The following is a 13,728-nucleotide window of genomic DNA, read 5'->3' as shown; positions in this document are numbered from 1 at the left end:
TACCCATTATATATTTTAATTTTAAAAAGACAAAGTCTTAACAAAATCAGTGATGCAGATGTGAGGACTGAAATATTTTTTTTGTTCCATAATAGTCTTAAGAAGTAAAATAGGGATGAGTATTAAAGTATGGAAGACTACCACTAGGTGGTTTGGATTTGTACTCAATAATACTTGAAGGTTGTTTATTTTTTATTTTGGGGGTTTTCCAAAGATGATTCACTAAGTATTTTTACACTTAAAATCACTAAACAGTTATTTAAGTATTCAGGTATTGAAATGCTGCAGTTGTTGGTCTAAAATATTGATTATTTTTGTTTTTTATTCAGATTAAAAGTTTTTTTCTTTGCTTTTGCTGTGTTATGATTTAGATTTGGAGCTACTTAATCCCAAAAGTATTGAAAACAGTACATAGAGGAATATAAAATGGAATAACTCAGACAGTAATAAATGAAGCCTGCTTTTATTTGAACATTTTGATAACTACAGCAAAAAATATATATATCTATGAGTACAGGTCATTATTGCACATTTCTACAGCACATGAAGCATACAGTGAAGATTATAGAGTTTCAAAATGTATGCATTTTACACAATATTGTAAAAAAAAAGATATTGTTCTCTAATTCCAAACCTGTTTCTGTTTTAGTTAATTAGACCTTCTGCCATCTGGTGGTGATCACCCAAGTGTGTCCATCCAGAATTGGACGAAATGAACGAAAAAAAGAGTGAAAAACTCAGTTTACAGATAAAAGGTAAGTGTTATTTTTATTTCCTGCTTTATTTGTGTACACACTACTTTAAATAATAGCTGTAAATGTCGAAAAATCGAGCTAAGGCTACCGTTATTCACAAGGTAGTTGTTTAGCTAGGTGGTACTACTAACCAGAAGAACTAGCTAACTATGACGTATTTAATAACAAATGTTTTGGAAAACTTTAATATTAAGTCTAATGTATCGCGATTAAGTGCGTTCTTCTACTAGTATGCGATATATGTAATGCTTTGAGTTAGTAATGTCAAACATATATGATACATTTGTAACAAATGTTCACATTGATATATTCGAGGTTGTAACGTTGTTACGTCACGGGGTCAAAATATGACCTTTAATGTCATTTGTTTATCTGATAATTAGTAAGAGAATATGGCAATTATATTATTTGAAAACATTTTAATTATTTGTTAACTTTAGTTCTATAAAATCCTATAATTAAATTCTGCAAATTTAAAATTTGTATCTTGCCCTTCATTTAAAAAACTAATTCACATAATTATACATATCAAGGTGCACAAAAGCTTTATACAGTTTAGTTTTAACAGAAAGTGACCTATAAAAGCACCCAAATCTACAGAAAGAGATTCCGGAATGCATCAAAATGTGCTGCGAATAAACCAGAATTAAAAGTAAGTCATAATTAAGTATATGCATTAGTAAAGATACATTATTTGCAGTTAAAACTAGTATGTGCAATTTGCCACTATCTTGCAGCACAACTGCTGAGTTCAGTTGAGAAACGGGATTGTTTTGATTTCTGAAGTATTTCTGTGTATATTTTCCAGTATGAAAACCCATTCATGTCAGTCAAAATGACATGAGAAGGAGGCGAAGGGTGAAGAGGAAAAGTACGCCCACCTCTGGTTTCACACGAGGACCTAAAACGGGAAAGCCAGGTTAGTTAAATCCAGTAGCATCATATTTGTAACCAGAGCATTTTTTTATAGAGGTACCAAATAAGTATGGATGCATGTACATGTGTATGTATATGCATGTATGTATATGTGAATATGTGCTTATATATGTATGTATATATATGTATGTGTATATATGTGCTTATATATGCATCTGTATGTATATGTATATATGTGCTTATATATGTGTATGTGTGTATGTGTATATATATATTTCAGCAACACACTTATTTATATATTTATTTATATATTTATTTATTAACTTATTATCTATCTATTTATGTCTAAAATGCCTTTCCTATTTCTGCATCCTCACCCTCTTGCTACTGCAACAACGAAATTTCCAGAATACGGAATGAATAAAGTTATCCAATCCAATTTAAATCCCTAATAATTTGATTTGTCATCTACTGTTGTCGTCATGTTTTGTATCATTTTTACTGTTTTGAAAATATGGGCGTCGGATTGCAATCGTCATAGTATCAACAGATTCTGAACAAATACAGGGTGGAAAAAAATTACAGTAAGTGTGTTGTTTATTCAATGTCATTAAAAAATATATATTTTGTAGTTCATGTGGTGATTTGTCTGATGATAAGATGCTATTGCTTAATGTATTTTTTTAAGTTGTGTAAGAAAAAAAATATTCAAAATATATACTCACCATTACTGTGCGGAGGTTTAGTTGTTGTTGAGTTAGAGCCACCGGGGGAGTTTGTCGGTCCCGAGGGTGCGTTGGTTGGGCCTACAGGCGCGTTGGTTGGGTCAACTCTACCTCCACTTAGGCCGATTCCCAGTGTGTCAAGATCCGACTGCCTCTGCAGTCCGATCCATTCTCGCACCAGTTCTTGGTTTTCGTACAATTTCAAATCTGGTAAGTGAGAGCCCAGAAGCCCGCTAACCTCGACTACAGTCAAATTCTGGAAGAAATGTGTAAAAGATGTCAGTGAACAAGAAGAGTCAACATGAGCCTTCATTGAAATGCACACTGACCTTAACGACGTCTGGATTCAGCGACGTGAAGGTTTCCATGTTCATGTTGACGGAAGAGTCCACCAGAGTTCTAACATAACTTAGAGAAGCACCACCTGTGAAGAAATATCATTTTGAGAGGACTTTGCCGGCTGATAGTCTTCATTTTTAGTGGTTTAGGAACTGAAATGTACATTTGTTGACCTACCAAGATAACGCTCCATGAGCTGGTACTCGTCTGCAGAGACGGTTGAGCGGGAATTTCTCCCGAAAGCTTCTAAAGCTATGTTGAAGAGAGCTTGCTTTTTCTCCAGAGTGCAGATGGACACATTCAAGGGGTCGGCATCCCTACAAGTGGAAAACCATGACGTGAGATGAAGTGTGCTGAGAAAGTGCCTCACTTTTTCACAATAGCAATACCTGAGACTTTGTGCTGTGATGTTTTCAAGGACATCCACATTTAGGGAACACATGTTTTCTCCTCCAATGGCGTTGAGTTCTGTGGTGCCCAGCATGTTTCCGTCGTGATTTAGAAATTTGTTGATGATCTGCTTGGCCTGCACAAAAGGTCAAAGGTCCTCTACAAAAGCTAGCAAAGCACCAACTCAACAAATCGAAAAATAACCCATTTCTTTAAAAGAATTGACAACAATCTCGATCATCGATAATTTGTTTTTTGAAACTTTGTTCACCTAAACCAGGGATAGGGAACCTATGGCTGGGGAGCCACATGTGGCTCTTTCCAAGTGGTGAAATCACACACAAAAAAAAAATCACACATTCATGTATTTTTACCATTCAAATCTGAGAATAGCTCTCAAAAAATAACATTAGTAAATATGAATTGTTTATGGCTCTTTCTGTCAAAAAGGTTCCCGACCCCTGACCTAAACCATGTCTAAATATTTTTTGGAGCATCTAAATTGCGAAAATGATTGATTTGTATTACTTATCAAAGCCTGGATCTGACCCTTGAGCCTTTAGTTTGAAACCTGTCTACTATTGGTTGCGTTTACATACCAAGCTGGAGTTCCAGGGCCCATTGGACGAATCCATTAGTGAAGACAACGTGTCCACCAAAGTAATGCTCCACAAGTTGATGTCTTGGGTCGTGGCTTGACGAGACGCCGGTCCGAGAAGTTCCACCTGATCTTCCGGGATTTCCGAGTGGCTTGCGTATGCCTTCAATCCAATCAGAGTGTAACACATGTCACTATTGCCACTTCCTCACTTCAAGAGTTGCGTACCTCTCGCAGTTTCTTCAGAACAATCCCGAGGAAGTCATCTTGGTCTACTTTTTCTGTGATGGCGCCCAAGTTGTCGCGGACGATGCTGGCATTGAGGCAGCAGTCGAATTGATCGACGTCGTCATAGTCGAAGGGGAAGGTCTCGTCACTGATGGTTACGGCTGTGATGTACCCAACTGTACACTCGTTGTCTATGTGGTAAAATGTTGGAGTCAACAGTTGGGACACAACTTACAACGAATACTCTTTAAAAAAGGAACGAACCAAGTGATCGCTTAACGATGTTTCGAATGGATTTCCTGATTTCTTTCCTCATGCGCTTCCGCTTCTGTTTATCCACACCGTTTTCCCTGAGAACTTTCAAAAAGTCCTTCAAAAAGCTTCGCTTTGTTGCCTTCAAAACAAAGAGTCAAACAGATTAATTTATTCTCAAAAATTTTCCAATGTGAAAAAAAACCACTACGTACTCGGTCAACGTTGTCATAGAAGCTAGATGTCATAAAAAGAGGTAACATTCCAAGTTCGTCTAAGGTTGTTATGTTCCAGTTTGATGGTGGGCTGGTTGGAAACATTAAAAAATATGTCAGAAAACAAAGAGGGTGACACTGTAAATATAGTATGAATAGTCTAGAATTTTTTTGTCTAACCCAAATGCTGTTTCGCCACTTTGCAGGAGGGCTTCTACACCAGCAACTTGGGATGGACTGAGTTCCCGACAGTTCTGAAGTTTCCCCAGGATGGATTCGTCCGAATCAGTAATGTAAGTACCATTCAGAGTACAACACATGTTCCCCAACACAGATATATGGTCCTCAGTCAAGCTTGTGCTGGTAATTCCCTTGGGAAAAGCAGGTAGGTACAACATTTCAATGTTAAAATATGTTCCATTACTAAACACAAAAGATCTTTGGGTATTACCCCAAGTCCGACTTACCAGGCAGTCCTTGGCATGTTCAAAAAGAACGCTCGGTATGTTGGCGAGCACCGGAGAAAAGACAGAAAAGTCGGCTTCTGAAAGCTCTTGGAAGTAAGACCTGCAGTCACCTGGTGGCACCAACGAGTAACTACAGAAGAAAACCAAACCGAATAAATTTCAGTCACTGCAAATAAACCACTTTACCTTGATGATGAAGAACTTACTTGTAGTAGAGCAGCATATCTGGTGGGTAAAGCCCAAAGCTGCTAATATCTGACCCGTTATTTATTATGTTGTACATGCAGGTTAGCTGTCAAACAGTAGTCAAGTTACTTTTCTTTAAATAGCCCAAGAAGGCAATGTCACAGGTTAAATAGTCACCTGAGTTTCAACCAGCTTGACCCTGTTCTCGCCACTCCTCCGGCACGCACGGATCAGCTTCCTGACCTGCGACCGCTTCAAGTTCCTCACCGAAGTGCACCTAAAGCCTATTAGCACAGACGAAGACAAACTACGGACGAACCGCCATTTTAGTATGATCAAATTCAATATCAGCGTAAAGCTTTAAAATTTGAGTCTCACTTGTCCGCACTTCCCAGCAACGTTGTCGCCGATTCTGCCGCAATAACTTCAAAGAACAAGCTGGCCTACAGAAAACATTGGGGTCAATGACATCGAAATAATATTGGCTATTTCCAAAGGGTTTGTCTGGACTGCCTACCTGCTCCCGTTTCCATTTCTTCTTGTTAATCCGAGTCAGAACACCCTCATCTGGACGAAAGCCCAAAAGCAGCGGACCAGGTATCTCCGTCCCCAAATCGTCTGGAACGTTCTCCAAAATGACATTGCTATCGCTGTTGACTGAGATGATCTAGATAGGAACAAAAATCCTAGTCCACCTGCTACCATTGGAACAAAACGGCTTCAAAATGCCCACAGACTACAATCGCGTCCTACCTGCCGCACAAACACCTGTCGGACGACCTGTGGGGCGTTCATGAAGTGCGTCAGGAACACAGGGTCCTGGGAGACTGTTATAAGATCGGATCCTTCGATGTTGCTCATAGTATTCGAAGGCACGCCTGTACTGAGGGTACCCAGACTCAACAGAGATGTTGCATTGTTGATCTGGTGGCGAAGGTTGAGGAGACAGCAATCATTGTAGGAAAAAAACGTAGTGTTTGTATTTTCGCCTCCTCTGGCTTCAGAAAAAACTGTACCTGTATGACACCAGCAGACAAGAGAGCCTCAATAATGGCCTTTGTCTGGCCTCTACGCCAGGTCCCCACAATTCTCAGGGTGTCGAGGGCCTCATATAGATCCATGGGGTTGATCTTCTTCAGCATTCCCACAGAGATACCTCTGCTTTCTTTGCCGAGGGCCTCGATGGCTGCGGCGTCAATCTCGTCTCCCAAGTTGCCCGCCAATGCCACACTCACCTATTGGCATGGAAGATGATTACAAAGGTTGCTAGGGTTGATATGTACCGTTGAACAATAGTGTTAAGAGGCTGGAGCTAACCTGTGGATCCAGGTCAGTGCACAGATTGGTAAGGTTGTGGAGAATTATCATGCTTTCTTTAGGGGACAACTGCATGAATGCCATTGCTGGCACGGAGCAGCGAAACAGTAGAGGAAGGCTGCAAAGTTATGATGGATGTCAATGCCATGGATGGAGGTGGTAGCAAAATGTTGGAGGGTAAAAACTCACAAGCGAAAGAAGCAAATACGATTGACCCAAATAACAATGGCAACTAAATGGACAATGGGTACTCACAACAAGGGGTTGAAGTTACTGTCCTGCATGTACAACAACTCTGTGTAGAATCTGCTGACGTTGACTGGTAGTTCCGTTTGGTTGAAAAGGGCAATATTCTGATGGTCCACCGTGAAAACCTGGAGAACCTTCAGACAAAGAACTGTTTCAACAAACATGTGTATGTCGGCAGAGTCATCAAATAGTCCTTGAAGTACCTCTGTGGACCCGAATGTGAGAAGATCTCGTAGAGTGATGAATTCAACAAAGGGTCCGATGTATTCCACGAACCACGCAGTCGAGTTGAGCTCTGGGTCACTTGGATCGTAACACCTTGGCTGCGACTCTGTTACAAAATGTGTTTACTTGAAACTCTTCCCATCCAGATTTGAGAGAACTTTAAGAACCAACCTGAATTGAGGTAAGTGTTGATAGTATCGTACACATCTCGCCTCACAAAGTCCATGGCGGAGAAGTTAAAGGTGCCAAGAACCGAGACACTGAAACAAAAGCAAAGTACTTCCCATCTGGACATAAATAACTCAGTGGAGTGTAGACACCTACAAATTTTGGAAGGCCAGGCAAGAGGTGTTATAGGTCGTGACGTTTTTGACGAGATCTCTCGTGAGGAAATCCAAGTAGTTGACAAGACGTCGGTCAAACCAAGCTTCCACCTCAGACCTGCTGGAGCTGCTGAGGGCAATCGGCCAGACACAAGGTAGTGTCGCCCTTCTAACGTTTGCTGGGAGTGACTCCTGCAGTGGTAAATTCATTTTAGCTCACTTCTTTGAGTTTCTATGTAGTTACTACTACGTAAGGTCAGTAACTGTGTATAGTACAAACCTTCTCCAAGAACATGGGTGTGTCAAGGTAGTTGCTGAAGATGGAGCAAAGCGGGTCGCTATCAACATTGTCAAGTTGGCGGAGGTATCTGCCAAGCTCTGATAAACTCATTGTATTCACCAACTGAAATGAAATCGATTAGAGCCATGATGGGTTATTTAACATAAATTTGACGAGTTAACACATACCTCTTCTAGCCTGTCCGATGGAATAAGGGACACAAAGGTTGTCAGGTTTGGTAGCCGGAAGTCCATGAATGAAGTCTCCAGGAAGCGGAGGTAACTTTGGTTGTTGCTGTAGCAACGAAGGCGATCTGATCCTAGTGATGAAAGAAGGATATTCTACTATTTTCTTTTAAAATGGGACATTTTAGTTGAAATAGTAGCGTTACCTTCGAGGGCCTGAATGATGTGGTTGTGTACTTCATCTTGTGTAATTTCACTTAGAGTTGAGATGGTAAAGTTGAGGGCCATAACTCTGACAAAGGCAGCATAAAGAACACAGTGACCAAGAATTCAAGACACATACAAGTTTTAATTGATTTCTTGTACCCTTGTCGCTCGACACTGCAGTTTTTTCCTGCTAGTATTTGAAAAAATGGCGAAACATGCCGTGGAGATAGTCTAATCAGAAGAGGGGGCAATCGATCTTGGAGCCATGTTGAGACCACGGAATCATTTACGGATGGTTCAGAGAGCCCAGCGCGATTGAACACAACGTCTAACATGGCGGACCTGACTGGGGTGGGATATTCGTGGCCCTGGAAGATGTGTGAGATGAAAACAATTCAAGAAAAATTGACTGATTGTACAAAGTGGCTTTCCAGTCAGAGTTGGAGTGTTCTGAATTGCTTCTTACGACTCACCAAGGCAGTTGGGGAGAAGTCATCGAAAAAAGCAGGTAGAGATTGGTCGGCGACATGCTGCATAACCATGGCAACCTGGCCGGAGTTATTGAGAAGACCCGGAGTTGAGGATAGGTCAGCCAGCTGTCTCACAGTCAGTAACGGCAAGGCCTCAAACTGCACACATGGAGGTTCAAATTAGGTTTTGAAATTGGAAAAACCAAGCAAAATAAGTTGGAAAAAGTACCGCAGAGAAGTTGGAGTGGAGCATCTGTAGTTCTTGGAATTGCGCCAGATGGGAGAAGGCGCCCAAATTCAACTGCAACCATTCGCTGGTGTTGACGCTGTGTACCGTACAGCCGGGATCTGGATAGCAAAAACAGAGTCTCAAAACAAAAAGACAGATCAGGAATCCACAGAACTCACCATCTGTGTCCTCTCGTGTCAAGAAGATCTTGATGAAGCGTGTAAAAACTGATGTCTGAACGGGGAGGCTCATGTTCGGCTGGACGTGACTCAGAGATCCCACACTGTCAATTACAATTACAGTTATGCCTTCAGATATACATTTTATCTTTTCCATGATGATGCCCATAACTCAAATCATCCTTTCCCATATCTTACATTTGTTGGAAGCTGGTGCAATTTAAATCTTTAGTAATCAGACATGACAGAAAGTCAGGTGAGACAGCATGGAGGAATGGACGAAGCCTGTGGTTAAACCATAGTCCAACCAAGTCTGGATCGTTGACATAGTTTTCGGGTAAGAAGTCCAGTTGGATTTCACGGATAGCATCCAAAATCACAGAGGCCGCAGGATTCCAGGGGTTAAATGACTGCAAAATAAAACTCATGCATTGACCTCTCTTGTCCGTCACCAGTCGACATTAAGCAAGTTTGACTACCATGTTGGCGACCATGTCCAGAGACTGATTCAGCAAGTACGAGGATTTGGTGAGGAGGAGCTTCCAGACAGGTAAAGTCCTACTTTCGTCAGCAGAGCGCTCGCATAGAAAGATGGCGGCCAGATCCTCAGCTGTCAGCGCCGTCAGCTTTGCCAACAAAGGACAGAACTTGTCAATGACCGCCAAAGGGAGGCCATGTTAAAATGCCATTCTACCAGGAGACTTACCGAAGAACACGCAATTTGTTCCAAGGCAAAGTCACAAAAACGCCCTGCTTGTGTCCCATTGCCCAGTAAGTACTGGAGTTCGGTGCTATTTGTATAAAGGGAAAATGGCATCTGTTGATTCTAGTAGAAATTTAAGGCAGTGTGTGTATGGTGTAAACTTACGTGTTTACTCCAACGCATATCTCAGTTTCTGTAAACAGCATAAAACAAGAGATTGACATTGAAGTATTATGTTACACATTTTTAAGAAAGGCTTACCATTGATTGGGGTAACAGTGCACTGAGGATAGAAAAACAAAGAGTATTGTTATACTATATTGCTTTAAATCATAGTTGAGAAGTGAAAAAACTGTTATGGTTCATCACCTTTCCGCTGTAGATGTTGCAGCCTGGAAGAATACATGGAATAAAATTCAAATACATAAAAAAAAAATGCCATAGCCATTGCAGTACTCTGTATTCTCCATTTTTTAACCTCCTAAGACCTAGACTCTTGCAAGGCATGTATTTTTATTGTCTCTTTGATATTTAGGCTAATTGGGACCTGATGAGGGTAAAAACAGATAATTCTTTTTACGATTTTTTTATAATCTTTTTACAGTTTCTGAGAAGAATGTGGACACCAGGCACTTGTAGTCCAAAATTTAACATTGTAGTCTCTGACAACCAAAGACATGATGTCCACTTATGTGGACGCCAGGTCATAGGAGGTTAATGCTATGCTAATTTGCGACAGTCTCACCAGGTGGGAGGAACTGGGCCAACTCCAATTTGCTGGTAGTGATGGACGACGCCACGTGGAGTGGAACGCTGACCACAGCCAAATCAAGTCTCGCAAAACTGTAAGGTGACAAAGTTAAAATGAGGTATGAAAATCTGACCGGATGATATCAGTGGGAAAAGTATTGGTGGAAACTCACAGCGCTTGGTATGAGGAACAAGAAAGGTTTCTACTGTATGGCTGGAAAAGGGAAGAATGGAAAACAATGATTTTCTAGAATTGCTTAAGTCATACAAACTGGCGACTGATTATTCCTTACCGGTCGAAGGTTTACACTGAGGATGTGGAGGAATTGTGGGATTCTTAAAACTTCCTCAGGTGACCCTGTCAGGTGATCAAACAGCTCGTCGATAATGACGTTGGTCTCTGGGAGACCTGGATGTGGACTGAAGAGGAGGTCCACTTGTTGTTGCTCGGATAGAACAGACAAGGCTTCCAGCTAAAAAGAGGCCGCCACCATAGTGATGTTAGCAAAACAGTCAGTAAAAGTCACTTCTGTTTGATTTTAAAGACGGCGTCTTACAGGAGTGAAATCTGGATTGAGCTGGAAAATATCCTCCAGGGTTAAAAACTCGGAAAACACACCCACGTTGGCCATCAGCCAATCGGCGCTGTTGTTGAATCCCAAAAGGCACCCTGGCCCTGTACACAGTCAAGCAGACATGTTTATTTCTGGATTCACCTGGATTTATTTGACCAATTAATGAAAACAGGTGGATTTTGCCTTCACCCAGAACCATCTTGAATTCTGCCATTTTAGCCTCGGCAATGTTTTGTTATAAAACACTGAACCATGATCATTCAAGGATGCAACATTTGAAACAAGCTGACCTGAGAATGGACGAGACAGGAAATTCAAGATGAATTCACGTAAGATCACGACTCGCTGATCTGCTGGGAGTTCGTCGAAATGTTGCTTGAAGACGTCCAAGCTGAAGCGGAAGCAGTTTCAGATTTTTAGTTAAATTCCAATAACATTATAGGGGATTTTCAACGTTTTCCATTGCTTACGTACATTTGCTGGTACGATTGGCAGGTGAGATTCCTGTTACTAAGACAGCGCAGGAAATTGGGCGACGCCCATGGCAGAAAGTGCTTGAGGCGCTCCGAAAACCACTTCGAAATTACGCTGCTATTATTCAGATCTTCGTCGCTCAGCAGTGCCAAACGGAGGTCCGCAATCACGTCCAGAATTTCAGGCGCTGATACTATGATCACATTCTTAGGCTGCACAAAAGACCAACAGACTTATTTCCAATTGGTTCATTTTTTTAACCATTCTGACTGCCGTCACTAACCATGCTGGCCAAGATGTCCAAAGCTGGATCCAAGATGTCTGAAAGTTTACTCAGTAGGACCTTCCACAGCACGATGGAACGTTTGCTATCACCGGGCAGATTACAAGATAGTAGAGACGCCAGCTGATTGGCCGTGAGATTCTCCAGCTGGAATTTGGGGGAGACAACAATATCAAATTATTAAAAAACAGCCTGACCCTGTCAATAAAATGTAATAAAACTAAAATGTCACCTGTGCACATGCATATTCCTCAAGGCTGAAGTTGCAGGGGACATCTGAAGATGTGATCAGCGCCAAATGAAGGTCGGAGCTGCGGGATTAGCACGTTAGCACGTTAGTATAGCAGGAGACAACGGTCAGTATTCAATTTATACCTGTCGATTTCCTTGCAGACATCATCAGCTGTAAAATTTTAGAGAATATGTCTTAAAGACTGCAGATGTATTGTATTTTCCATGTCAAAACTTAGATATCCAAAAGACACCATACCATTAACCTGGATGTTCAAGCACTGTGGAAGAACAAACCGAGTTAAAAGATGTACAGAAATTGAATATAAAGTCATTGTAAAGTACATGCAGGTCTCGAAAAGCTCACCTTGATGTTTTCCAGCACACATTCTGGGAAAGAAACAGAGAGATGGACATGTTTAAGCCCCAAATATGCGGTCAATGCAATATTTTGTCTCAGCTTCTCTACCTTCTGGCGTCAATTGTAATAAATATTCAATCATCTGCCGAACGGTGGATTCCATGTCGGGAGGGACGGACAAAATAACATCTTGGAGTTCTTCAAGGCTAAAAAGAAGCAGGACCAAATTATGACAAAAGAAGATTTTCTGGAGTCATTTTGAAGAAGTACTTACATGGGTTTGTAGACTGCACAGCTAACGTTGAGCTACAAAGATTCAAAACGTTTTGACTCACTTTCTGGTTCTCAAATATTACCAAAATTCTCAAATTCGGGAAGCAATTACCCGTGTTGCCAGCTGAAACGCCTCGTACAGAACTTCTGTAAGCTTCCTCTCTCTTGGGTCTTCCAGCAAGAAGTCAAAGACCTCCCTGACAATCTCCTCTTTCTCAGGTGGAGTCGGTAGAGGTAACACCATCAATTGGGCTGTCTGTTTCGGCGACAACAGGTCCAGAACTTCCAACTGTGGAGACAAAAAAAACATTTTCAGAACACAGAAGCCTTCATTCAGGTGTGTTGTAATGTGTTTGACTCACTCCTGAGAAATATGGGTTGAGTTCGTAGAAGTCAGTGATGTTTGCCACCTGCGAGAAGGAACCAAAATTCTTCTCCAACCATTCTTTGCTGTTATTCGCTGAGAAACATGTCTCTGAAATGGACATATCAATATCTAACCTGTCTTTTTTTCAGACTGTCGTCAAAATGTAAGGTGAGTTAAGTTCCTTACTTACCAGACATGTTTTGATGCCATAGAAAAGGGGAGATAAAGTGCGTATAGATGTTTTGGTGGTGCATTGAATGGAAATCCCAGTAGCCCAAGTGTTTGCTGAGGAGTGCAACACTACAAGGCAATAATTGATATTTTTAGTGGAAACATTGGGCACAGATTCATGCAGTCTGTGGTGAACTTACAGGGTTTGGTAGGCAGGACAGGAGAAGCTATTAGAGCTCAAACAGGTGAGTAAGTCAATGGGGATGTAGGGAAGAAGGGGTGATAGTTTGATGTAGAACCACATGGTGACAAATTTTGGGTCTTGCAGGTTTTCCGGAGTCGGGCTTGGGGAATCGGCCTCGCTTAAAATCTGGTGGAAATCAGATGCTACCTCTGTGAAGTTCTGGAAGCAAGAAACAAGTGCTTATGTTAAAGTCATATGGATCCATTGGGGAAACAGAGTGTGGTACCTTTAACATACTTGAACATTGATTTAATGGAGCAAGCCAACACTTTTTGCCACTCCCCCTTTTATAGTTTATATGCAAATATTTTTACTTAAAAAATATATTTAGATTAATGACATAATAACTGGACTTCCTTCTACATATTTAAGTATGATGGCTTTAATAGACTGTAAAACCTATACAAAGACAGAGAGGAAAATTCTAAGACCCTAAGCAGACAAATTCAAAGCAATGTCATTATTCTTTGTCCTTTCACCATGCAAATTTCAGTAAAATGGGCTTTTTTCGTCACGTAAAGTGGTTACAAAATTCAATCTCTGACCTCTGTGACCTTTTGATTCCAAAATTCAATCATCTCTAAGGTTTGGCAATACTCAA

At 41.0% G+C, this 13,728-nt stretch overlaps 2 protein-coding genes across 2 annotated transcripts; both read right to left on the bottom strand.

The window, feature by feature from the left end:
* Window positions 1-447: 447 nt before the first annotated feature.
* Window positions 448-11,483, bottom strand: LOC144198224 (uncharacterized). Its single transcript, XM_077719134.1, has 42 exons — window positions 11,477-11,483; window positions 11,198-11,429; window positions 11,014-11,114; window positions 10,706-10,824; window positions 10,442-10,621; window positions 10,322-10,395; window positions 10,144-10,241; window positions 9,768-9,790; window positions 9,660-9,681; window positions 9,564-9,591; window positions 9,402-9,486; window positions 9,175-9,321; window positions 8,894-9,105; window positions 8,696-8,799; window positions 8,517-8,635; window positions 8,291-8,446; window positions 7,977-8,185; window positions 7,817-7,902; window positions 7,614-7,744; window positions 7,426-7,548; window positions 7,147-7,337; window positions 6,994-7,082; window positions 6,801-6,928; window positions 6,604-6,731; window positions 6,349-6,466; window positions 6,048-6,266; window positions 5,785-5,955; window positions 5,549-5,698; window positions 5,410-5,474; window positions 5,209-5,338; window positions 5,052-5,137; window positions 4,846-4,975; window positions 4,559-4,749; window positions 4,379-4,469; window positions 4,176-4,305; window positions 3,912-4,102; window positions 3,685-3,846; window positions 3,085-3,221; window positions 2,873-3,012; window positions 2,686-2,780; window positions 2,357-2,612; window positions 448-1,656 (listed from the first exon to the last, which is right to left on the bottom strand). The coding sequence occupies exons 1-42, from the start codon at window positions 11,481-11,483 to the stop codon at window positions 1,586-1,588; spliced, it is 5,325 nt and encodes a 1,774-aa protein (XP_077575260.1). The 3' UTR covers window positions 448-1,585.
* Window positions 11,484-11,893: 410 nt separating this feature from the next.
* Window positions 11,894-13,705, bottom strand: LOC144198223 (uncharacterized). Its single transcript, XM_077719132.1, has 9 exons — window positions 13,673-13,705; window positions 13,084-13,286; window positions 12,903-13,012; window positions 12,708-12,820; window positions 12,458-12,634; window positions 12,347-12,378; window positions 12,181-12,278; window positions 12,079-12,101; window positions 11,894-11,992 (listed from the first exon to the last, which is right to left on the bottom strand). Exons 1-9 carry the CDS (start codon window positions 13,703-13,705, stop codon window positions 11,894-11,896), a joined length of 888 nt encoding a protein of 295 aa, XP_077575258.1.
* Between the last annotated feature and the right edge of the window lie 23 nt (window positions 13,706-13,728).

The sequence above is a fragment of the Stigmatopora nigra genome, chromosome 6 (assembly GCF_051989575.1).
Source record: "Stigmatopora nigra isolate UIUO_SnigA chromosome 6, RoL_Snig_1.1, whole genome shotgun sequence".
Taxonomy (NCBI): Eukaryota; Metazoa; Chordata; class Actinopteri; order Syngnathiformes; family Syngnathidae; genus Stigmatopora; species Stigmatopora nigra.
The sequence above is the reverse complement of the archived record's forward strand: the minus strand, read 5'-3'. Positions and strand labels throughout refer to the sequence as shown.

Excerpts from the sequence above, each read along its gene's own strand:
- LOC144198224 (XM_077719134.1), bottom strand. Across the intron at positions 9,106-9,174 it reads TGGACATGGTCGCCAACATG|TCATTTAACCCCTGGAATCC; the intron begins GTAGTCAAACTT and ends TTTATTTTGCAG. Across the intron at positions 4,306-4,378 it reads TCTATGACAACGTTGACCGA|GCAACAAAGCGAAGCTTTTT; the intron begins GTACGTAGTGGT and ends TTTGTTTTGAAG.
- LOC144198223 (XM_077719132.1), bottom strand. The coding sequence starts at position 13,705 with ATGATTGAATTTTGGAATCAAAAGGTCACAGAG. Across the intron at positions 13,013-13,083 it reads TGTCCTGCCTACCAAACCCT|TGTTGCACTCCTCAGCAAAC; the intron begins GTAAGTTCACCA and ends ATTGCCTTGTAG. Across the intron at positions 12,635-12,707 it reads TCAACCCATATTTCTCAGGA|TTGGAAGTTCTGGACCTGTT; the intron begins GTGAGTCAAACA and ends TTGTCTCCACAG.